The 26,574-nt window shown below is 40.0% G+C and overlaps 1 protein-coding gene and 1 long non-coding RNA gene across 5 annotated transcripts in view; both read right to left on the bottom strand.

The window, feature by feature from the left end:
* mpped2a (metallophosphoesterase domain containing 2a) overlaps positions 1–26,574 on the bottom strand; it is a 78,205-nt gene that overhangs the window by 41,033 nt on the left and 10,598 nt on the right. For all 4 annotated transcript variants that reach the window (XM_005942079.3, XM_005942078.3, XM_042228540.1 and 1 more), the window contains 2 exons: positions 11,407–11,588; positions 2,185–2,410 (listed from right to left, as the gene is read on the bottom strand). In XM_005942079.3, coding sequence (XP_005942141.1) covers positions 2,185–2,410; positions 11,407–11,588 — 408 coding nt within the window. The remainder of the gene's footprint in view (positions 1–2,184; positions 2,411–11,406; positions 11,589–26,574) is intronic.
* LOC121815849 lies at positions 24,438–24,716 on the bottom strand. Its single transcript, XR_006055413.1, has 2 exons — positions 24,557–24,716; positions 24,438–24,467 (listed from the first exon to the last, which is right to left on the bottom strand). It is a non-coding gene; the product is annotated as an uncharacterized LOC121815849 (long non-coding RNA).

The raw sequence follows: 26,574 nt of genomic DNA, 5'->3' as shown, positions 1-26,574 counted from the left end.
ACTTTCAAATTGCTTGTGCACCTTCAGCGTTTTACTCTGTAACAACCTGAACAGGACATTTAGAAAAAAAAAAAACATTTTCTTAGCAAAGATCTTTATTGTGGCTCTGACTGCTTTGATGGATGTTCAGGTTTGAATATTCATTTCACATCAGGTTTTCACTCATGTAAACATAATCAACTTGCTTTTAAAGCAGTAGCAGCAGCAGCAGCTTAGAGGACGACTGAACCCCGAGCCGCATTTATCAGGTGGTTGTTACACGCTACATTTCCCGAGTGATGCTGTCGGGTCCCGGCCTGTAGCAGCAGACCGCTGAAGGCTCGGAGGGGCTCGGCCACCCAGGCGGCGAGATGGCGAGCTGTTGATGAAGTGAGGGGTCACTGCAGGGCTAAGTGAGACCTCACACTGGACAAGGAGTCCAGACCTCAGGCCACGGTGGCATATGGGTGTGAAGGAGTTGAGGAAGCTGAGCAGGAGTAGGTGAGGGGGGGGGAGGCCAAGCTGTCCACTCGGCCTCTCACGAGACCCCCAGCTGTCACAACAGACATTTACCAGGCCTCACACTAAACACCCACCAGGGAGAAGGGGAGGGGTAGCATCCTTCCCCTTTCAAACAGAGGGATGGAATAGAGGAAGGACGGAGGGGAGAAAAAAAAAAAAGAGTGTAATCTCATCTTCCTGCTCCTGTGATGTCTGAGGAATGCTGCGTTTTGCCCCCGCCTCTTCCCTGCCACTCTCCTCTGCCACTTCTGAAGCCAGGCTGCAAACCTGCTAATTATAGCCGCTAAAGGATGAACGTGTGACCTCAATAGTTATTTTAGGTCTGCTGTGCAAAGAGAGCAGAGACAGTCACAGCAGGACGGGGAAAGCTCCAGCCTAAACTGTCACACAGCAAGACACACAGCTGCAGTGCAGGCGAGCCAAGGTCAGACTGCAAGACTGTTCAGATACTGGGAGATGACAGCAGCTCACACTGAGCTACAGAGGTTTCTTTCTATTTGGCTTATCAAGTAAAGGCAAATGGATCAGATAGCTCAATAAAAAGGACCTTAAGACACAGGATACTGGCAAAGAAGGAGCAGTGGTCCAAGATCACCAGGACAAAACTGCAGCTTCTGGGATTCATTAGATTAAATTTGATAATTTGTTTTAATTTAAGACTAAAATAATTAGTTAATTATCAGATTAACAGATACAGACACATATGGACATTTCTATGGAGTGAATCACTGAAAAAAATAACTCAAGGGTGGATGAGTGTGGCGATGTTTTAAGCAGAGATGACCGATGATTAGATTTACTGCAGGTTGTACGTTATGGCGCTGCTTTCATATAGATGTACATTTAATATAGCATATATTAAATATATTTGCTTTACCATTCGGCTTAATCAGGTTTTATGTATGGTGTGTGTGTTTTAAGTTTCACCTTCCTAAAAGATCTCCTCCAGAGAACTATAAATTCTTAAAATCAATTAGCGAATGGATGATAGCATTCTTTAAAAATATGAAATATAAGTATTAAAATAAAACACGCACATAACAAATCCTTATCTGGCGTGGATTTCTACTTCCATGGTGCAAAAATCCATGCTTTATATGAATATTTATAAAAAATAAATAAATACGGGACAGTGTAATGCTACTACTAAGTACAACAGTAGATTCAGCAGTAATCTCAGGAGAGTTTTCTTCATCCTCAACTCTTTGCGCACACACTTCTCACTGTAAGAAGAACTCCCCTCTGCAGTCGTCTGCTGAATGAACGCCTCTCACACCATCTCCGTACCCAACGTGCTCCCCTTCCAGCATTACTTCCACACCTGAGAGGCTATTCACAGCGTCCTGGTACCACACGTATCACTTAACCCTGTGTCAAAACACAGGTGTAACATAAGCACGAGGAGCAGGCGAAGGTCCTGAGCTCATAAAGGAATGTGCGTTCTGGGAATAACGCTCTGCATGTACGAGAGGCCCCTTGCTGTGAGCGTGCAGCAGACTACAGAGTTACTGCAGCGAGTAGCTGGAAAGCAGCCAGAAACTGACAGACTTGGAGAAGGCATACTGTCACCTCAGGGATCCACAGCACGATGAGACAGAAACGTGACTCAGCAGTTAGACAGTGAGGAGAGCAGTTTTAGTCATTTAAAAAAAAAAAAAAAAAGTAAACAGGTGGCACTCTTACCATGGTGTCCCGTATATCCGGAATCCCTTTATGGTGACGTCTGAGTCCTGCAGGTACACACAGTTTGTGAGCAGTGACTGGACATTGTCAAAGTCCTCTGGTTTGAGCTTCGACACTGAGGGGAATCGGTAGTAATCCTGCTTGACCAGCTCAGCCATAAAGTCCTTATCGAAGGTCAGCTCATGGTTCCCCGCGATTACTACCTTAAACTCATACGGTAGGCCACCTAGAAGATAGAAGAGAAGCCAGGGAGAGGATGGTGAGCTGAAGTCCCAAATCCACACATAAATCTACACACTAAGCTCTGGTTGGAATTGTTTTCGGGGGCTCGATAGGCAAGACTGCCTTCCTCAGACATTTTTAGCACTTCCGAAACACTAAGTGTAGTGATATGGGACTTTTGTGGTATATTTTTGACCAAAAAAAATTAAGAAATAGTGAGATAGATCTCTCAGAGTTTTGCTTATTATGGCAAGTTGGACGTTAGAGCTAAAACTCTAATAATGACCTTAGTCTTTTTATTCCTGTAGATGCAATCTAAAGAGAGCCTCTCATCCTCTCACATCACTGGTCGACAGCATTATAGTGTCAAAAGTAAAAACTTAAAGAGACCTAAAGGTCAGAGTATGGCTAACATTTAAATTGATCTGATCCTTTGAAATTGATTTGTTGCACGTTTCTGTACAGATCTTTATCAAAGGCTTTAATATCCTGTGTCCTTCAGTTGCAGATCTCTGTTATGAGCACAATACGTGATTCAGCCTTAATATTATTCTTCTGCCAAAGCAGAGGCTGAGAAGCATCAAGGTTTATACACAAACCACTAAACCAAGTTTCGAGAAACTTGCAGGAGAGGTGGAGGCCAAACAAAGCGAGAACTCATTAACTTTTGATGCTGATCTGGATCACTTTCTTTAAAACTAGCTTTGCTGCTCTCCTAGTGCCCCTCTGCAATATTAAATCAATGAGAAATGAAAGAAACATTAAAAAAAGTTCACTTAAACTGAGAAAAGTTTAAACCTTTTTTCTTTTGACCAAATTTTTTTTTTAATTCATGGGAGTTATACAAGCATGGCATACACCAAGGCTTGGCACGTTATTTGTGTACCCTGCCTTAGAGTTTGCCCTCCAGTCCCTAGATCGAATAAGGTGTTCTGAGTCAAATCAGATTTAGCAGTTTTTTTAAAGGCTGTTAATTTATCTATATCGAGCAGTTTAAGGCTGAACAGCATTTTATAAAAATCACACAGTAGCTGTAAGTATTTTCCACCTACTCTCTCTCTACAGAAACAGCAGTTTATCCCAATAGTTTGTATATAAAGAATACACTCCCTCAATCGCTCCCTGTATACCTAACCCTGAGTACAGATCAGGGCTGGAAAGAAACTCAGATAATTGGAGGGAAAAATACCCTCAATTCAGACAGTCAAAGAGGTTACAACCACAGCTGACGGCTCAGTTTGACCCCAACAGACTACCCTCTATCTCTGTAGATGCCAGGCAGCTGGAAAAGGCATGAACCTGAACTAAATAGCGAAGAACATCTATTACAATTCTCATCCCCTCATCTTTCAACTTCTGCTGTGCCCTTTTCGCTCTCCTCTGTCGAGGTGATTTGTCCTGGTACCCCTTCGCCATCAAGAAACTGACTTACTACTTTATTCCAGCCGACTGAGCACTCAACAAAAGGGCCTGGCCTTCATCACCCTTCGACTCACTCTCTATATTTCTCTTCCCCCCCCCCCCTCCTGGATTCTGTATTTTAGGCTTCCTGGTGCTCTTGCTCCAGTCCTCCTTCCTTTGTCTTCTTGAATGCCCTGCGGAATATGTATAGACTAATATGCAGGCTCATTTTGTATAGTCAGTTGAGAAAAAGCCATGAGAAGAATGAGCTCTGAGGGAGCGGTAGTACTCTGCCGCCCCCAAACACTGTTAAAACACACAATCTGACCACAGCTAATGATTTTTGTTTTAAAATAACGGATTAAGCTCCTAGGATTTTCTTGAATTATCTAAAAACTGTTTGGTCTACAAAATGTTAGACAATGTTTCTTTAGCCAAAAAGTCTTTCAACAAGTTCCATTGTTTAGTTACACCAACCTCCAAAATCCAAACATTTTATGCTCAGTATCAAATAATAAAAAGCAGACGTGCGAGTCTAAGCTAATGCATGTTTGGCATTTCTGCTTAACAAATTATAAATCAATTATTAACATCCTTCCAGATTAATTTTCAATCATTTCCAAGCGCATTCTGTCAGGTATTGGATCTACTTTAGTGGGAAGGTTTGGATAAAATGAATACTGACTTGTTGGTATGCTAATGAATTCATCCTGATTACTTAAGTACATTTCTTAACACACGCTGCCACACTTGCTGGCTGTCATGCCATATAGTTCTGTCAAAGAGTGACTGTTCATACCTGGTACTGTAGTGGCCTTCTGCAACAAGGTACGAGTCTGGTTTTTGTTTCATAATGCATACACAATTTAACAAGCTGTGAACGTTAATATATGGAACTTCAAAAGAAAAGGAGTTGTGTAATTGCAGATGTTACACAGTCTAAATATGAGATGAAACACACACAAAATGCAGCCAGCATCCCTTGGTCGTCCAGATGAAGACAGAGGTTTGTATTCAAGCAGGTTTAAGCTGACTTTAGGAGATCTGCTAAACATGCTCAGTAACAAAAATGGTAGAAATTCAGTGTGTGTAACACTACAGTGCTATTACAGTTTTATAAGTGAGATGTCTATATCCATCTATAAAAATGGAGTTTGACAGGAAGGTAGGTGATCCCGGTTTTGTGTAAAATGCTTTTCTGTGCTTTGTTTTAAGTGTTGCCATTTATAGAGGAATGCTGTGATGCAAGCGAAGAGGATAAATTGAATAAAATGCTGAATAAAAAGTCCAATAAAGAGTATTTATTGACTAAAATTGGTTTGGATTCATAACGGAAAGTGGAAGAAAAAAAATTGAGCATATTGCTCAATTTCTGCAGAGGCAAAGACCAAAACTGGAACTAAAACTAATAGAAAGTGAATGCAAGAGAATAAAAATTCAATCAAAAGACATCAGCTCAAGACAAACAAAAAGTCTGCCACATCCAGCTCAACTGTCTGTGTGTGTGTGTGTGTGTGTGTGTGTGTGTGTGTGTGTGTGTGTGTGCGTGCGCGCATGTCTGGAAAAGAGTATGTGTGTTCTCTAATACTGGAAATGAAAGAATCATGGCTCCCCGGTCTATAGGTTTCATTCCCGCTGCTCTAAATTAGCTCTCGATGCATCTCGGGATCATAAATTCCAGTGTAAACTTAAATGAGAGCGCCGTCTCTCAGTCCCCCAGCACTCTAACTGGATCACGCATCCATTTGTACGCTCACACAAAACCCAAAGCGAATCATCCGACACCAGGCAGGGAAAATCTGGGGAAAACATAATTACCACCAAACTCCGTCTCCATTACTCCACTGGGAATTTCTACTGCTTTTTATTGCTACCGTGATACATCTAACAGAGTCCTGATGCTGTGATACACCTGGATTTATTTTTCATTCTTCACCGACAGCCAGAGGTATGAAGGAGAGTACAAAGATCAAAACAAAACTCTGAAGAAAACGAAGCACTGAAATGTTTTGTCATACCTCTCAAAGAGGCAGACGAGACATTTAAGACGACATCTGCACATTAAAAACATTTCATTTAGAAAGTGTTTTCCACAGTGCAACACTAAAAATACACACTTTGCCAGGGTTGAATAGGAGTTTAATAAATCATCCTTTTGTCTGTTTCTATAAATTCATCCCTTAAGACATGCAGAGTAATCAAGCTATGCAATTGTATTTAAAAATCTATTTTAATTAGAGCCGAAACAAAAAAATATACCCCTATTTAACAAAACAAACATTCACTCAATAGTCAGTATCTAGATATTTAAATATCAGGGTTTCAGCTCAGAGTTGGCCTATGTCAGTAAACATGACCGGCAAGAATACACTCCAGTGGTCTGCCTTCCTAGTAAGAAGCCAAAGAAAAAAGATATATAAAACCCACCGACCTCATTAACATTATTTACCTACTTACTTCCATATATTTTGAGATGAATTTAGTCATTTTTGATCATGCTAGTCCCTTTCATAGTTTGACTCTTCTACTGTCACCGTGTGTGTGTGTGTGAGTGAGCTGGAGGGTAGAGCAGTGTGTAGTCAGTGAGGTAAGACATGGAGAAGAGAAAATAGTGAATAGAGATGATGACAATCCAGCATCAAAAGCTTCCCAGCAACTGTTAATTACTAGAAAACAAACAATGGACTGACATCATTGAACCCCAGTGTCTGATTGCAGTGGAGCTTGTCCTAACTATAGCCTCGCTGACCTACTCGTAGATACAGTCTATATGGAAAGAATTCACTGTGGTTCACTTGTTCCACACAGCGTCATGTTACAACCTTATTCCAAAATGGATTAAATTCAGTTTTCACCACAAAATCCTACACACAATATCCTATAATGACAAGGTGAAAGAAGTGTCTTTGAAATTCCTACAAATTAAAAAAAATAAAAAAAAAATAAAATAAAATAAAGAGGTGCATAAGTAGGGATGGGAATGAAGAAGAATTTAGCGATTCGAATTGCATTAGCAATATGACTTATCAATTCGATTCCTTATTGATTTTCACTGGGTTCTCTTTGAATCTCCACCATTGGTAGAGAACAAAACAGAGCAAAGAAACCAAACACAAAAAAACAAACAAATGAAAGCATTTATCCTGTGATCGTTGGAGGGAAAAAAACATTAATGAATGCTAATGATGCTATGTGTGTGCTGGAGGCGTAAAATGTGGATATTTTACATCTCTAAGATGATGACCTCAAATGCTGTTTAGCAGGGGGGAAAAAGCACAACTGAGAAAAACTGGAGATGTTTGGGTTTTTTGTTTGTTTTTTTGCAGCTTGATTAGGTAATTGAGGTGATTGTACGTTTTTAAGTTGGGCCAAATGATTTATTCTTTACCCACACAAATGCGCGCGCACACACACACACACACACACTACAGAGCAGCTTGGGAGCAGCTTAAAGTAGGAGATCAGAGTCAATGCTCAGCCATCAGACAGTCCGGGTCAGGGAGATCTTGCTTCTCAGCATCGATCTCCAATGATCTCCTCCAAGAGGCCAAACAGCAGTCGATGGCCCGGACAAACTGCTGTCTCCTCTGTAGTGTGAGAGGAGCAGATAGATGAGGCGGCACAGACTTTTCCAAAAAAAAAAAAAAGCTGCACACCTACAACAAATTCCTCCTCCATCACAGAAAATCTGTTCAGATTTATCTGATGAGACCTCTGTTTTTCCTAGGGCTGGGCGATATGACCCAAAATTCATATCTCGATATTTTTTAGCTGGATGGCGATATAAGATGTATATCTCGATTTTTTTTTTTAAAGCCATAAGTTAAGAACAAAAAGAGAGTTCTTAGTCACACTGTGTCCCAGATGTCACACGGGCACTTTTATTTACATACAGCGTAGATGTACATGAAGAAATTACTCAAAAATAAATTATCAGCATTTATTAAATAATCATGGTCCATAAATAAAAGAAAACAATGTTGTTTTTGTGCATAACAAAAAGCTCACAATTGTGCAGTCAAAATGTAAACTAATAGACGCTGAGCATAATAACAAAGAGACAGATTTCACAGCTGCACCACGTCTCTGAACAGGTGCCATTTGTGGTCCTTATACACACACAGTACGTATCACTCCGCGAGGCTCCTCCTCGGTAGCCGTAATCCTCTGACAATCCATCAAGCGGTGCAGCTCCGTAGCTTAGCAAAGTCATATTAAAACATTTTTTGACAGATTGCTGAGCGCTGTGTACCACATAAAATCGGTTCGCGGTCAGTAAGCACAACCAGAATTCATACATAAGGCGCACTGTCGATTTTTGAGAAAATGAAAGGATTTTAGGCCGTGCAGCCCCTCCTGGCTGCATGTCGTTAGCGCGGTTAGCTCGCTAACACGTTGACGCTGTCCAGCCCCACGCACGGTAACTCGCTAACGGAGATTTTCCGCTTTCATCTTGTCATTGCCTGCAGGTGAAGCTATGGGGGAGGCGGAGTTGTGTTCAGTGAAGGAGAGGCGAGGCCGAGTAACGTTGCGTAGAGACAAAAGTGGACGAAAGAGAGGCAAACCTGCGGCTCCACAAGTATAATCATAACGTAACATAGACTATATCGATATAAACGATATTGTCACATTTTATATCTCGTATGAAAATATATCGATATTTTTAAAAAACTCAATATATCGCCCAGCCCTAGTTTTTCCCCAGTTTCAGCTTCAATAATGCTTTGTACCATTAAGATACCTACCTGCAGGACGCCGCTTCTGCCCAATAATTAAACTGTGTTACGCAACTGTGTTGACCTGGCAAACATTCCATACATTTTAATCTGGATCTTTCACCCTGAGAAACACTGAAAACAATTACTGAACTGCTGTGCCTGACAAATGTAAAAGACGGTCTAGTCTCCTGGTCTCACTTTCACTCTCTGAAACTCTGCTACATCAACAAGGTCCAAAGGTGACCTTTAAGCCAATATCAAACCTTTGACAAGTACTTGGTTCACATTCATTCGAAGCTGTTAGCCATGTAAAGCTAACAGCAGAAATGAAAGAGCCACAAGATAAATAAACTACATTTCTCTCATTGTGGAGGCTGCAGAGACCTGTGTGTCATCTGAAGAGCAAATGATAAATATGATTAAAAAAAGAAAAAATAATACAGCACAATCAAATAGTTTCCATTTTAAATTTAATTATGTAAAAGTGTAACGATGCCGAAAACTAAATTCATTTATTTAAAGGTTTTTTCCAACAAGCAGCTAGACTACCCCATTGCCATTTTCTACCTCTTCCACTCTACATCAGTCATTTGAGTTGGAGGACCAGGTGTATAGTCTGCAGACACACAGTCTTCTATGAGGCATTAGCAGGCAGGGTGCTCCCAACTACACAAAGTCATTTTCCACTTTGCTCTGCATCGATTCCCCATTATGGCAAATATCTCTGTTTTCACTCTGGATGAACAAAGCGCACAACCACGTCTGCACACGCAGACACACACGAAGACACACACGCACTGACTGTCTGCGTTGATGGACAACCTCCTGGTGGGGCCAGGTGCTGTTTAAGGGGGAAAGAAAAGGGACGTGTAAAAGCCAGCATTAGTGTCTGTTCTTTTTTTTGGTATGAGTGCATGTATGATGTGCGTGTGTGTGTGTGTGTGTGTGTGCGCGCGCGCACGCGCACGTTTCAGGGTAATTAAGGGCAAAGCACCTGAGAGTACTTTAAAGAGTCAAGCTGGCAAAGTGGGCGTACTACTGTGACTGACAACCAATCACATTCAGAATTCATAAAGCTGAAAATGCAGACTTTAAAGGTTTAAATGTGTTCTATCAGCCCTGACCAACTTTTAACGTTTGCAGCAGGTTTTGAACTTTCAACACTCACATTCAGCCTTTCACATTATAGTTTGAACTGTTTAAGATGCGTCTCAGTGTAGAAAGTCCTCTCTCCTCTTCATCATGTCTAGCAATATTTTATATATATATATATATATATATATATATATACACACACACACCAAGGTAAAAAAAAAAAAATCTTAGTGTGGACTGACACAGTGACAGGAAAGTAACCCTGGTCCATAAAAATATTTGCAATGTATCTGCAGTCATGTGTTACATGTTACATGGAGTATAAGAGCAGTAGGCTGTGAACTCAACAAGACTGTGTATTAGGAGTGAAATGAAAATGCATTTTCAGCCAAACTCTATTAAAAATGAATTAAAAAATGGATACAGAGTGTTGGAGAAGTGCATCATGCTGCAGGAAAGGGTTGAGAAGTTTCTGTAAACCAGATTTTTATTTGGCTGTGAAAATTGGGTCAGTGCTAGAATCCACTGTAAATGCAGTGAAAGCAGACTGACTGCAGCCCCTGTCATCTTTGGAGAGGCACAACTTTGACAGCCACCTTTCAACTCTACAGGGGGGCAAAGTGTTTGAAACTCAAAACACAGATTTCGAGGAGTACTACTTCAAAAGGTTTACAAGCTAAAGGTTTCCACTCTGAAAATATGAAAATAAGTCGTGACAGGTTCATAAATCAACTTTAAAAAAAAATAAATCAATGTTTATTCTCTAAAATTAAACGTTGTTTTCATTACAGTTAAATAACACCACCACCAATGCCACATGTTCAACATTTTCCATTTTCCGTCCACTTTTCAGCACACAGATCAAACTACTGAAATCAACGATATGCGCTGATTGAACACAAAGTGAGTTGGTTTTTTTTTGCTCATGAACTGATTTTGCAGGCCGTTTATTAAACCCCTCCGGCCAGAAATATTATGTAGGGCTTGACAACATCGTGAATTGTCTCTGTGTGACAGTTCAGAACATAAGAGCTTGTGAGGGACTCCAATTCGTCAAACAATTTCCTTCAGCAGTCTTCACTCTGCATGCTCAGGGACTGCAATCAAAATTTAAAGATTCTTTCAGCTGCTCAGCTTGAGTCCCCTCCTGGTCTTGAACCAGGGAGACCAGGGTGTGTGTGAACGTGTAAGCCACACAGTCATAAAGCTTAAAGGTTAAATGTAATTTCAGGACACTGTTCTGGCTGATCAACAGACAAATGCAAACAGTTAAAACTAAAGAAAAAAATAATTAAAAATCCTGAAGTACTATAGCCCAGTCTAGTTAGTGGTACCTACTGATTTAGAGTGTGAGAGGCACAGGCATGGAGCGTGTGTGCTTCTACTGAGTGAAACATGTCTATAACATGGGGCCAAAAATGGTTTCATGGGTCCACAAACCAAGCACTGGCTAACGGTTGTGAAACCACACAACTTGGAAAACACATACACACATGAAAGCTAAAGATTTACCTACAGCATGGGGCCAGAGGGAGAGGTGAAAGGTTAACTGATCCAGGGTGTTAGGTCAAAGGGGTTAAACTGGACACTTTAGCACAGCAGTTGGGGCTAAACAGAGGGGAGGCAGAGGGGTTCATTGTGTTGTCTGGTTAACAGTTAAACATGCTTCAGGCCCTGCCTCCTGCTCTTTAGAGACTTTGCATTTGTACGTGTTTGTGTGAGAGAGAAAAACAATGCATGAATCTAGAACAGCTGTACTGAGCATGTGGGTTAAGTAGTTCAGTACCTAGCCAGTCGTTGAACTTCTTAACTTCAGAGGGCAGGCCCAGCTCAGTGAAGTCACCCATGTGCAACAGCACATCGCCATAGGGCATCTGGATGCCATCTGTACGCGAGTGTGTGTCTGAAACACACACAAACCTGGTGTGTCCCGCTGGCTTGGGAGTGTCATACGGAATAGGGTCCACCCTGAAAAAGACAGAGAGAAAGTTGTCGTCACTAAAGCTGCATTACATGACTGACTGGGACCTGACTAGCTCTTTTTCAGTAACTGAATTAATTGCCAAAGACTATTTAGTGATTAATTAGAGTCAGTATATTGATCGCAGTACAATCTCAGTGTGTGGCTGTTGTCACAAATGGTGATTTGATACATTTTGCCACCATTTGTGACAATAGCTACATACTGAGATTGTTTGAAGACACATTACCGTCTATTAAAAAAAATAATAATAATTGAATTGTCTGTAGGACCTGAGCTTAGACTTTCTCAAGAAATTTCTATTTACCTTGTCATTAACAAAAAATAAAAAATAATGAAATTGAAAGTAGTCAAACCTGATTTTTATTTATTCAATTTACAATTTTGAAAATGACCATCTGAAAATCTTCTCCCCGTTTGTGATAAAATATAAAGTATCCTCAAAACAAGACTTTTGATTTTTTTAAAAGAAGAAAATATATACTAATTTCACAGCAGCTTTTAGAAGGGACACAGCAGAAAATAGGACGCTTAAAAAGATCATTTGTTGTGCAAAATAAATTACACGGCTCACAGGATAATGCATGTAGCAGAGTAAAATCCATCTCAAAGAAAAGAGGGGACATTACAAGAGCACCGAAAAAAAAACAACAAACAAACAAAAAAAGTGTAGTGTGGACTGGAAAACAACCAGTTTGCTGTGGCTGATTTCGGCACATAGTGAGGGCAATAGCTGTTTTGTGGCATCAGATTGGCTAAAGAGATGGTGAATTAAGGCATTCTGTGTCCTTTCTATCCATTATCTAAAGAAAAATCACTTAGACCCAAGTAACTCCTTTATTTAGCATTTTGTTTGTTATAAGCACTTGTGTTAAAAGGAAAGAAAAACCTGTATTTTTTTTCTGACAGGAGGGAAAAAAATCTTGTCTATAATTGAGGTCTACAATGTGCAATCCTCCACCACTCTGGCACTAGACCATTATTTCATTAGAAGGGATGTCACTCCGTCGACAACATCAGACACATAATCAACACTGCAATCTCCAACCTGACAAGTATGCACGCGCACACACACACACAAACACACACACACACACACACACACACACACAGAGTTAAACTTGCATGTGTGCACAAACGTGGCGTGGAAACAGCCAGAGAAGCAGATGAAATCAAAAGGTTTCAGACTGGAGGAAACGCCATTAAAGGAGATGGAGAAAATAGGCACTTTTGCACAAAAGAACATCTTATCTGGTCTGTGTGTGTGTGCGGCTGTACTTGTGTGTTCACATTTTCACGTTTTTTTTTCTGTGCCACACAGATCAGAATATTAGACGTGGCCAGCCAACAGACAGCTTGGATACTGGTGCTGCTCCCTTTTTAAAACACTTTTTGTTGAGTTAAAATGTCGCAGGATTGTGTTAATAGTAAGACAACGGTGAAGAAGCTGGTCACTGTCTGTGACAAACATCTCTAGTGTGCAGTCTGCTGTCGGTCTGATTCCAGAAACCCTCTCTTAGCCTCTGTCAATGTCAATTCTCACCCTCAAAGGAAAACCCTACGTATGCACAGCCTCCAAAACATTACAAATACCACTCTTCAAAAAGACGCGACTTCATTTAGTGGCTTGATCATACCCATCAGTGACCCCTACATAGAAGTGCTATGTTGTGATTTAGAGTATAATTTTTTAAATCAAAAGCCAAAGAAAAAAGGTGCAAATATATTTTCACCAATATGATTTTAAAAAATCAATACATGAAAGAATGACTAACTCACTGAATAGCAAAAATCATTCAAAAGTCATATTCATTGCTTTGTAGCACTGACCATAAAAGGCCTCGCACATTCAGAAATGCTTTGATAGAAACAGAAAAGTTAAATCCAGCTGACAAACTTTTATCATCTCAACATGTCTGCATCTCCATGTAGAACAACTGTTTGGTTGTTGACTCTACAAAACTACATGAACTCAATGTACTGCAAAAAATATGCTTAAACACTGACTGACATGCCAACGTCGCTGTGCACTAGGGATGGGTATCGAAACCCGGTTCTTGTTGAGAACCGGTTCCCACTGTTTCAATTCCTTGGAATTGTTTGCCACTTTTGCAAACGATTCCCTTTTCAATTTCAGTCACCCCAAATGACGTCACCACGTTGCGGAGCGTCATTTACCTGGCAGGAAACATGGTACCTAAGCGGCTCAAACGCTCAAAAGTTTGGTTATACTTTACGAGAACGGATGACAACGGGGCAACTTCCAAAAGTAGATATTTCATTTAAGGGACATAAAGTGAGTAAAAAACATCCTAAATGCATTTAGAGTTTATTTAGAACTACAAATTAAATTTATTTTAGCAATTATTGTTTTTTTTAATGTCACAATTCCAACCCTGCTCCTTTACCCGGGCTTGGACCGGCAAAAGTGACCCGAAATAGGCACTCTGGTGGAGTTACTTTGTGTGTGTGTTTATAAGTAGTTTTAAACCTTGTGATCCACAAAACAGCATAAGAGTAAAAGAGTAAAAGAAGAACTGACTGCGTTACAGCACCCGCTGCTTGTTGAGAGTAAAAGCGATACGCGCTTTCACGTCTCTTTTTTAGCCTTTTTTTTAGAAAAAAAGTCGCTAAGGGGTCTGAAAACTCGCTAAATATAGCGACAAAGTCGCTAAGTTGGCAACACTGCTGCACGGCCTAAAATCCTTTCATTTTCTCAAAATGACAGTGCGCCTTATGTATGAATTCTGGTTGTGCTACTGACCGCGAACCGATTTTATGTGGTACACGGCGCTCAGCAATCTGTCAAAAAATGTTTTGGTACGACTTGGAGCTGCACGCTTGATGGATTGTCGGAGCATTACAGCTACCGAGGAGCCTCGCGAGTAATACGTACTGTGCTTCAACGTAATATTACCGTATTGTGTGTGTATAAGGACCATAAATGGCACCTGTTAAGAGACGTGGTTACGAAGGATTTCAAACTCCAGGCTGTCAGTCACGCAGTAGAACTTGGGAACAGAGCAGCTGTGAAATCTGTCTGTCTTTGTTATTATGCTCAGCGTCTTTTAGTTTACATTTTGACTGCACAATTGTGAGCTTTTGTTATGCACAAAAACAACATTGTTTTCTTTTATTTATGGAGCATTATTATTTAATAAATGCTCATAATTTATTTTTGAGTAATTTTTCATGTACATCTATGCTGTATGTTAATAAAAGTGCCTGTGTGACATCTGGGACACAGCTTTGACTAAGAACTCTCTTTTTGTTCTTACTTTATGGCTTTAAAAAAAAATATCGAGATATATATCTTATATCGCCATCCAGCTAAAAAATATCGAGATATGAAGTCTATCCCAGTGCCTGATTCTGGTCTACTGACTACAGTCTGACCAGTTGCTTGTGTCCGCAGTATTCAACCAGAAATCTGAATCTAGCCTTCGACTTACATTTTCTTGCATGTCCTTTGCACTCAGTCAGCATTTGCTATTTGTTGCTTCTGTCCCTTCTTCCACTGCCTCAGCTGGGAGACCTCAGCTTTGCTCTGATACACTGTAGCATATGAAGTGTCTCAGTTATCCAGGCAGACCTCGACTGCATATTAAACACACTGAACAAATTAAAAAGTAGCCACAGAGTTAATGATATTTACTATTGACTGTGTGCAGTAAATGACAATGTCACACACACACACACACACACACACACACACACACACAAACAAAAAACAAACGAAACCAGCAAAGTAGCGTGTACATTTGACTGTAGCAGCTGATTAGATTTGGTGCTCTGTGGTACCTGGGCGGCATGCAGCTTTACAGGATTGGACAGTTCTCGTCATGGAGAAAGGACAAATGCAGAACCACATGGGATGACAAAAATACACACACACACACACACACACACACACACACTCAAAAGCATTGATATTAAAACAAAGCCAGGAGAAAAACAACCTCCCCTTTCCTTTGAGATTTAATCCGCCCAGAGAATGTAAGTAAATACCAGCAGCCCCTATCAATTAGAGCAGGCCCAGGCCAAGAAACCTTCATGACAGTAATGCATTGGTCTCACATACACACGCACACCGAAAGAGAGAGAGAGTGCGCCCCTGTCTTTCCTGTTAACATATGACTGTATAACAATCCAGAGGTTCATTAGTAATGTATACAGGAGTTCAGGAGTTCAGCGGTGCAGCAGAGGCCTCTGATCTATTGTAAACGGAGACAGCGAAAATGAAAAAGTCTTCCTTTGCTCCAGAAGCAGGTAAAAGAATATTCTCCAGTGACAGACTGAACTGTGTTAGCATGAAGGTTTGTGTTAACATGTCTGAGCTTCGGTGTGACATCAGAGGGAAGACTGTGGAAGGGGGTGGGGTGGGGGGGGAGAAAAAGAAAAAAAAGAGTGGTGGGGGGAGAGGAGAAATGCTAATGCGCTTGGGGAGGGCAGGAGCACACTTTGAAATCCGCCATGACACTGGAGCTGACACAAAACCGAGCTTTGCGGCTGCAGAAATATCTCGGCGATGAAGAAATGCCTGTGATCCTTCAGCTGGGAAACCGAAGGGCATTAACTCTGTTCACCTATGGCTGCAACACATTACTAATGTCAATTTAAAGAAATCCAACTATACTGCTGCAACAGTTTTTATTCTTACTGTCATGCCCTTATTGTGTCTTTAATAACAAAATTTGCAGATGAGTATAAATAATCTACATTTTGGAACTGAAAAGCTCTTCTCTCTAACAAAACAACAGCTTGTTCTTTCTTTCTTCCCTGCTTTCTTTTTTTTTTTTAAAGTGAAGTATCTCTTCTAAAGTCATTTATTCATGTCACACAATGCAGCAGATTGAAATTTGACAAGGACTTTGTAAATTAATCACTTCAATATCATGATGTGATTATTAACATTAGAGTCTGGAGTAATATAAAACCCTCACATAAATACCACGCTCACAATAGCAGCATTAAAGTCACAAGCTGGAGGTGCTTTGCAGAGAGGAAAACTGAACAAAGTAAATGTGAAGCGCAGCTAAAGCGTGGACCTTATACAGTTCTTGCTCACATGTGTCATTGCAGAAGAGTGCAACTGTGAGGAAAAACAACTGTGTGGGAGAGAGCAAAGGAGGAAAGGAGAAGTGCTCTCTGATGTCTGTAGGAGGACATTCGTTTGACTGAGCGCACTTGGCTCCGCAGCCTTTTGAAAAAACACACAAGCAAACGGGGTCAAAGTGCTGCCTGAGCTCGCTCCTCTTAACTCGGTGGAGATAAGAAGGTCGCCATCTCTGTCACTCTCCTGGCTCGCTGAGCTCTTTAAGGAGTCCACATAATCATTATGATTGATTGCATTTCTTCCATTTTCATTTTTTCTTAGTGGAGAAAAAAAAAAAACAACCCACAGATCTCTAGTGTGTGCTGCACAGCACGAAGAGCCGGTTACATTTAAATCCTGCTGTCCAACACAAGCAGATGACTTCATGTATACAACCTAAAGGAGAAAACAAAAAAACCAGAGGAGTCACTGCAGAACTGTAACCTCTCAAATATTGCAACCGTGAAAGTCATTAATTTTATCAAAGAAACTAGAGTACAAAGACAAAAGAGAGATAGGTGAGCCTGAAGATCCCAAGACTCTTAGAGAAACCATAGTCTGAGAGATTATTGCCTCTTTCTCAAATGTCTGAGCTCTGACAGCAGGGATTGTATTGTTTTACTCTGGAAATCTGTGCGTGTTCGTAATGATGACAAAATGTGTTCCTAATAGGATACACCTACTATAGCAAGTGACACAAAGGCAGTTCTGAGTAAGAATGGCATTAATATGAAGTCAGAGATCAAAGATGGGTAAAGTCTGAGCAATCATTTGCGCTCTGACTGATCTGCTTGTAAATGTTTTTTTGTAGCCTAGCCAAATTTCATTTGTAAATGGCAAAGTTTTAAACGCTTGTCCAAATGTTTTTGCGGTCGGCTTTATAAGCCATTTAGTTACAGTTTGTCACAAATGTTCATTCATGTTTTTGAAACCTTAGACCCCTTTCTTCAAAATTCCTAATCACAAAGTCCAACTTCCAATTTGGGTTTGAACAAAAACCCCTGACCCTTCTGGCAAAAACCACACGAATGGCATGAAAACAGTGTTATCCATGCTCAAAACCACACAGTAGTGTTTTAGATCACACAGAGCCAGTCAAAATAATAACAGTACAAGGCATTCATTTACAGTCTACATGAAAACAAATGAAAACGCAGTGTTCAGAACACAAAACCCAGATCTTTCCAACCACATGTGGCTCTTGTGTAATTCTGCAAAAGCTACAAAAATGTGATGCAAAAACAGAAACAGGACCCACCACTGCCACCCCCATCTCAAATTTTGCTTTTTATTATTATTATAAGTGTTGCATTGAAACATCAGAATACAGTAAAGACTACTATGGACGCTACAGATGACCTGTTTAGGCCAGGTTGTTCATTTTGCTCTACTTCCTTTATTTACAGAACAATCACAATAAAGCACACAGTAAATTTTTATATTTAATACATACTGTATATCCGACAAGACTTATGAAACATGAAGTAGGACTATTTACCGTCCTTACTTTTAGTATGAATCAAGTAAACATTATGTTGTAGGTGAAAAATGTGAAAGGAGGCACTCATCGTCCAAGTTTCCCAGAATATATTTTTCCCCTCTTTCTTTTCATGTGGTTCATCATTCATATACAAAAACATGGTCTATCACAGGTGCTCAAATTTCATCTGTTATTACTGTTCTTGATCTGGCTCTTCCTCATCTTCCTCCTCTGCTTCTCAAATTGCTGCCACCTATTGACCTTCAGCTCACCCTCACTGGTGTATAATGGTCAACTGACATCATTAACAGCAAGAGTGAACAAAGTGTGCTTTGGAAATGAAATCTGTGCTTTAGTTGTTTTTAACTTCTTTCTCACTGTTATTGTTTTAAAAAAAAGAAAAAAAGGCCAAATAAATTCTGCAAATTATTTCTAACGCGGTGAAAACTGTTAAAGATTTTGCCAAAAGAGTTGACTGATTCAATAAACTGGCTGTGGACACTGATAATGGGCTTCGGAGAATAGAAGAGAGTGTTTTAGCAGTTTAGAAAATCTGTAATTATCCTCTTTCAATAGGAGTGCTCCGACATTTGAAATAAACTTTATGCCATTTTTAGGGATAATGCAATGTGACTAAACATAAATACACAGAATTAAGCTGATTTCTCACTAGAAAGAAGAACAACATCTATGCAAGATATTCAAAATCATAACAACTGAGCTTCTGTTTTTCTTTGTCACACACTTACTGGTTAACACAGTTACCATAGTTACCGTGGTTAAATTCCCAATTGCTAGGCGTTACCGTTTCGAATTTTAATCATCATTAAAACCATGTTTGACTGTCACGCTTCTAATAAGTCACGGTAATCGCTCTCCAAGCTCCACTGAAGTTAGCAGCAGTCTTCCAGATGCCACTACGCAGGCGCAGCTACAGAAAGACGCAAGTAGACAGAAGCACTGCAGGGAATTTTGTCAGTCTTTTCAACATTTTTAATGTATTTTTAACACCATCAGTGACTGTTGTGACTAATCAGTTTTAATCTACTGAGATTTTATGATTTTGGACTTGTATACAAGAATAAACATTATGTAGGGCTGCTCGATTATGGCAAAAATGATAATCACGATTATTTTCACTGAAATTGAGATCTCGATTATTTAACGATATTTATTTAACCCTTTAAGACCTACTATAGAACCAAGTCCGCCAGAGCTTATATTATATTTTTACATGCTGTAGTGCCATTTGTGGGAGCATTTCAAGTTGCTATACAACTGTTGTAGTCCATATTTTAATAATATGTATGCATTAAGTCCATAGTAACTACATTAATTGCAAAAAAGTGCAATAAACTACAAAAAAATTGAAAATCGTTTTTGTTTTTTTACATATATTTCTACTTGGAGAAATTTAAGAGGCTTATCCCACAAAGCTTTAAATACAAAAAAGTTGCAAAAAATAGTTTACAATAACAGGAAATTTATTTTGAGTGTCTTCATAGTTTTATTTTGGAGATACACCAATTTTTATATACACTGCAGGAAAAACGAAAAAACAATCCTATGATGCAAATTTGCAAAGAAAACAGCATGTGCATCAAAGTAAACTATTTCCAGCAGTGCAATTCGAGTTCTAAGCATCCCAGAAACTATTCAGAAAAGTCAAACATGACCAGTATAGATTTTTAAGGCCTACAAGTAAAAAACTACAATTTCCGCGAAAATGACGTCACTTCCGGTTTCGGCCAGGAAATGGCGGACATGTGATAGTTCGCCCTGACGTCTGTTTCACTGTGGGAAGTGTTACGAACAGCTGATCGGATCGGCAAAACGTGTTTCTGGAATATTATGTTTTTGTTCCTGCAAGCGCTTTTTATGCAATTTTTGCAAAGCTTTATGTGGAAGGAAACCGTGACCGAGGACAAGCTGATGGCATAAGATGTAAGTACAACTCCTCCGGTTTCATATGCAAAACAAATTATTGTGCTAGCTTACGCGGTTAAGGTTCTACAGGGATTTAAAAAATAGTTACACAAAACGGAGCGTGCTGCTCTGACCGGCTTTAAAGGGTTACAATGATAATATAAAATAGTGTGCAACACCACTGAAGTTTTTTTTAACCTGTCTTTTCAGCCAAGGCAGTCACTCTCCTCTCCAAATAACTTCTGCTTAGCTTTCTGAGCTTCCCTCGGGTCCTCTTAATCAGCGGTCTCAAACCTTTTTTGCGCCACGGACCGGTTTATGCCCGACAATATTTTCACGGACCGGCCTTTAAGGTGTCGCGGATAAATGAAGGAGGGGCTAATAATCGGCTCAGTCATTTTTAATGATCGTTGAAAGCCCAGATCGTAATCGTGATTAAAATTCGATTAATTGAGCAGCCCTAATTATGCATACAATACATTATGTATGAACTTAATGTACTGGTGACCTATCCTTGGTGTACCCTGCTGCTCACCCAGTGACTCCTGGGACATTCTCCAGCTCCACTGTGACCCTTAGTTGGATAAGCGGTTAAGAAGATGGATAAATAAATGGATGAACTTCACTTAGCAAGTTAGTCTAGCAAAGAATGAGCATGCCTGAAATCTGAAAACCACAGGTATCAATATGGTGCAATAGGCTTTGATTTGGAATCTGCTCCACACCAGCAAAGCTAATGACATCTGAGCTGTCCCCTTGTTTCCGTCTCAGCTGCCCATATACTTTATACCTGCTACCACCTGCTACCAAAGGATTAGCCTCTTCCTGTTTCTTAGTTGTTAATGGAGTTGTCCCATTAATCAATGGAGACCACCAGTGGAGTGGAGTTATCTAAAACCTCCAGGGTCAAAAGGAAAATGTGGAAATAGTCTGCAAATTAACCGAAACCTGTCAGCCTATCCATACATGATACAGAGGATCACGACTTGTATACTCAGTGATTCACTGACCAGCTGAAAGACGCATCTCATGTCCGCTTGACTCTAAAATATTTATTTTAATATTTGTTTTAACTGATTAAACGTTTATACTCAGTGCTAAAATGTTCCCATGTGACATCAAAATTAAAATAAGCAAATAGACTTTTCAGGACATCTTGCTTCAAGTGCTGGGGAAATCTGTAGGAAACAGGAAGAGGGCAGAGGTTTGCGGTACAGAACCACATTAAAGGGGAAACTGCAGGATTGAATTACTGTCTGAAAATGTTATGTCCGATTCTGGTACTACTAAAAAGATGTTTCCAATAATCAATTAGCTGTTAATTTGAAAAGGTATCAGCAATTTATATTAACCACTCAAGCAAAAGGCTAAAGCTCTGATTGGGTTCAGTTTCTCAAACATTAATTTGTCATTTGAAGAAAACATTTTTACCTTTTTTTTTTTTTTTTTACATAATTTTTTTCTGTTGCAGCCCATAACGCTTTCCAAGAAGAAGAACCAACTGAAAACAACGTGATGTTTACACTGGTTTATTAGTGAGTATCATGCCGTTGGTCACAAAAGTTGTTTTGATTGTAAACTGAGCAGTGTGCGGTAGAACGACATAAGAAAAAAAATCATAGCAGCTGACAAATGATAATGCACTTCATTTTTTTTAGAATATAAAGAGAAATTTGATTACGTGTCGACTTTGCAAAAAGAAATGGAAAGCTCAGGCAAACAATGAAACTGAAGACAACAACAAGACTACTTTTTCACCACTCTCAAACTCCCTTTATCGCCCTTTCAGGAGAAACATCAACACACAATGCTCCCCATTTCCTCTGTCTATAACCTCTGCATCAGCTCCCCTCCCCCTGCTGTAAGAGTCGCACACAAACACACCGCTCACTCATCCACGCTGCAATACCATTTCTCTGAGAGGAGCACTGAGCGCCTCTCTTATCTTCTGCGTTTCAGCTGTCTCCGTTAATTCAATAAACTTCAGAGGAACAAAATGAACACAGGAATAATGGAGAAAGGGGCGCTGGTGGTGGGGGTGCACAACTGAGCAGAGAAGAGAGGCAAAGGTGGGAGACGAGAAAACGGGAAAAATCCAAGAGGGGCCAAAGCACAAACAGAACGTGCATTTATGAAATAGTTAAGAAAAAAAATGAAAACACACAAGTATATTAGTAAAAATATTCAAATCAGAATTGATTTTCAAGAATGGTGAAATGTGGCCTTATGCTTTGATGCTCCCCCCCTACTTCATTTGTTCAGCTAGTGTGTGTCCTCCTTATCCCTCCCTTAATGGCTGAGTAGAGCACACAAAGCCTGCACTGGAATATCAGCGCTGGAGAAACCTTCCGGCACTGCGCTGAGAAATAAATTGCTTCTGCTAATGCCCCTTTCATTATGGCACAGCCCTTAATTGTGCTGCTGACAGTCTGCCTGGCTGCAGGGCTGATGGGAGAAAAGGCTGACGAGACGGTCATGACGTGGTCCCCGGGGCCAAACACCAACCAGCGGACTGCGGGGAGAATAAAGTAGTGGAGCTGTGTGTTCACCTGGACAGACAACATGGGACCAAGTCTGTATTAAAAAGTGACTTTTAATATAACAAGATTATTCCAAAGACTAAGAGCAGAGCTGGTTTTAAGGTCCCATTTAGAATATATATGTATGTATTTAAAGCGCCAAGAATTGTTTAGGATTTATAGGATAGAGTTTGATCTCCGAAACAACTGTGGTACCAACCAGAACTATTAAAAACCACAGCCTAGCCATGCAGATCTGATTGGCTTCATAATCTTACCCAGTTAAAAGCCATATATCATTTCCTTCCTTAAGAATTTTTGCAGCTTCGTTCAGTTGAAAAATGCCATAACGCGCGCACACACACACACACAAATTACATCACTTTTTAAAAACAACAGTCTTCCTCATTTTTCACAGAGAAATTGTGTTATTTATCTCCCTTAAAAACAATAGGATGCACTCACAGATTCACAAAAACCTCTGTGAAAAGAAAAAGAACATCTTCCATAAAAATCAACTTCCACAAAGTGTTACAAAAAGACATAAAACGACTATACAAATGAGTCATTGCTAAAGTAAAGCTAAACACTCTTTAAACTGCATAAACGGACGACTTGTCACATTGAGAAGCTGCAGGCTGAGCGTGCTTCATGTTAAAGATGACGTGACATTATCAAGCGATTGTGCCCTGCGATGCCAGGTCCAGCATGCAAGAATAGCCCAAAATCTCAAAGACATCAAAAAGGAAAAAAAAGAAAGAAAGAAAAGGAGACCTGTCCAATGTCAACTGTCACTTAACCCTCACCACCACCATCCCGCCAGGCCCCAGCAGCAGGTCAGGGGTAGAGAGGGAACTTAATCAGAGGGTTCTCCTGTTACAAAAGCCCCTCCACTCCTGCTGGCAAGCAGTGGCAGGCCGACAGAAACAAAAGGCAACCGAACGCGACTAGCGCTTTGTTCTCAGGAGAGCTGTGACTGTGACTGCTGCTCCTCCACAAACTGTTTGAGGTTAAAACAGAAGAAGGGATGCCGAGGTCAGGGGTAAACATGAGGCTGGGAGCTCTTTATATGCCACTGACTCGTGAACACAGGCTACTGAGGCGTTTTCAATTCTGGGAAAGTCTGATTATGGCGAATCAATAGTCTCATAATGCGAGTGAATTGCTCTTCACTTTCTTATTATTCAGGCTGATGCATTCATTTTAGCCATTTGTTCTCAGTAGGGCCTGATGTATAATTTCAATAACAGTTTTTTTTAGTCTAGTCTACAGAGACTGCTAGGTCAAACTGACTGAATTGGGGAGATGGAGGACACAAACCTGTACAGCTACGTCCATCTCATTTTCACTTGTCACCATTCCTTGTTAGAGTAAAGTAGAAAGGGACCAGTGCATCAGAAAGATGACTGCACCACCCAAACATCTGACTCTCTTTGCTGTTTTTTCTAATCAATGAATAAATCGAAGGCGTGGGTAGAGATTAAAGAGATCTAAATCTGGGCTAGCATTGCCATTACAACCGATCTAAATCACAACCATGTGACCCAAATAAACAAAGGTGAAGAAGCAGCAGGGAAACCTCACACCAAGCGCCTCACATCAGACAAAACAAAATCTTGAACATATTTTAGTTCCTGACGGTGGATCATCATCTGTCATCTGGAGACACTTTTGGTTAAACCAGACAACCACAAGCAGGAACAGACTCTGGAAAGAGGTTTACCTTCAGGGTGTAGGTGAACTACAAATTAATAAAAAATAACAGCATTACAACAACAGCAGTGAAATAGTCACCAGTGAAAAGCAGACTGTGTAGCTGCTGCTTTAAGAAACACTACAATTAACCCTTGGATAGCCGTCAAAATTTACACCCTTTTACATTCATCGGGACCCAAAAGGGTCCCTTTTTTGACTATGACCATCCGAGGGTTAAACATATTTGGTCCAATAAGAGTTTTTTTTACCCACCAAGCTGGCAGCCTTAGTTCAGCTCCAAGGTTATTATCGTTAACGAAAACTAACGAAATAATGAAAACTAGAAGTGAAAAAACATTTTCATTAACGGAAATAAAATAAATAAAATAAAAACAAAAAAAGGAAAACTAACTAAAACTGTAATGAGTGTTCACAAAACTAACTAAAATTAACTGAATTTATAGCAAAAATGTGTTTAGTTTTCGTAGATGTGTGTGTGTCCTACAATAGTCAAGGGTGAAAATGAAGTTTAGTTTCCAGATTTTTTTTCTTGCTGTCTCATTATGCCAGCAGGTGGCAGTACGTTAGTCGAGTCGTCTGTGTTACTGCTCCGTCCACGCGCAGAATCATGTCAGGAAAAATCAGGAGAAAGCGCCAGAGTCCAATTTGGGATTACTTTGATTATGACTGTGTTTTGGATAAAGCAAGTGTCTTGTAGTGGAAAGAGACAAATTATGAGGGACATTTCTAAAGGGGAAAAAAATCCCACAAACCTTAAAGTGCACTTGAAAAGTTCACACAAGAAGGCTAACCTAGCTTACCTTGAGAAGGGAGCACACTCAACCCTCATCCCCAGAAAACAGAAGCTAACCCCAGGCAAGCTAGCGTGATGCATCACGAGACAACAGGACGGGGATATCGACATAACTGTGTGAGTCAATTGCCCTCAAAAAGTTTATCAATTCACTTGAACCAAAATTACGAACACCCGATGCTGCAAGAGTTAATAGTCTCATTGGGGCCAAGATATAAATTTTATAGTTGCCTGGTATCAATGGTTGTTCATCTGCCCTAATTTATTTATTTAAAGAACCCACAGGTGGGAATGTGATTTGTCTGTCTCTGCGTGTTAGCCCTGCGACAGACAGGCGACCTGTCCAGGGTGCAGGGTATGGTAGCTGGAATAGCAACATACCCAAGGATAAGCAGAAGAGCATGACTGATATGATGAAACTGGGATTTTGTTGCACTTAATTATTGCAAACACAACTAAAACTATAACTAAAACTAATCAAAACTAAACTGAAACTAAGGATTTTCAAAAAAATAAAAACTAAACTAAACTAGCAAACAATTGGTAAAAACTAATTAAAACTGATATAAAATTGAAAATCTGAAGTCAAAACTAAATAAAAATAAAAACTAATGAAAATTGCAAAACTATTAAAACCCTGTTCAGCTCACACTGTTTTCTTAATTATTTCAGTTAAAATACAATTAAAGCAAATCAATATCAAGACCACAGAATCTACCTTTAAGCCAAGGAATATGAGTATTTGTGATTCGTGTTTAAAACAAACAAACAAACAAACAAACAAAACCCTGAATATTGACCAGAACAGTTGCAAGTGTATTTTAGGAGTAATTATTTCTAAACAGAGCAGCCTTATTAATACCAATTTATTTATCCAGTGTATGGAAAAAAAATTAAGGGGTGGGGCTTCTGTCTTCATAGCCTTTATTGTGTTGCTTAGCTAAATAGATTACGACTATCCATGCTCTGTGACGTAATAGATAGGTGAGAGTAGAAAAAAAACCCTGAAACTGAGCAGCAGGTTATTTGTACATAAGATGACTGCATAATGCATTTAATGTGAAAATTCACCGCTGCAACAACATACGACAAAGGATGGACAAGCATATTAGGTCTCCTTAACAACTATACCGTGCCACCCAACACTTAAAACATCCACCGTACCTACAGCTAGGGATGGGTATCGAAAACCAGTTCTTGTTGAGAACCGGTTCCCACTGTTTCAATTCCTTGGAATTGTTTGCCATTTTTGCAAACGATTCCCTTATCGATTCCAGTCGCCCCCAAATGACGTCACCATGTTGCGGAGCGTCATTTACCTGGCAGGAAACATGGCGGCTCCTTTCAGGCCAGGATAGACAAATGTCACCGAGTGACTAAGTTTGTGGTAAAAGGCATGCACCCACAGCAGATGCCCCTGATTTTCGGTAAGTGAATGTGTTTA

Source organism: Haplochromis burtoni, unplaced genomic scaffold (assembly GCF_018398535.1).
Source record: "Haplochromis burtoni strain Fernald_Lab_line unplaced genomic scaffold, NCSU_Asbu1 Contig_330, whole genome shotgun sequence".
NCBI classification, from domain to species: Eukaryota; Metazoa; Chordata; class Actinopteri; order Cichliformes; family Cichlidae; genus Haplochromis; species Haplochromis burtoni.
The sequence above is the reverse complement of the archived record's forward strand: the minus strand, read 5'-3'. Positions and strand labels throughout refer to the sequence as shown.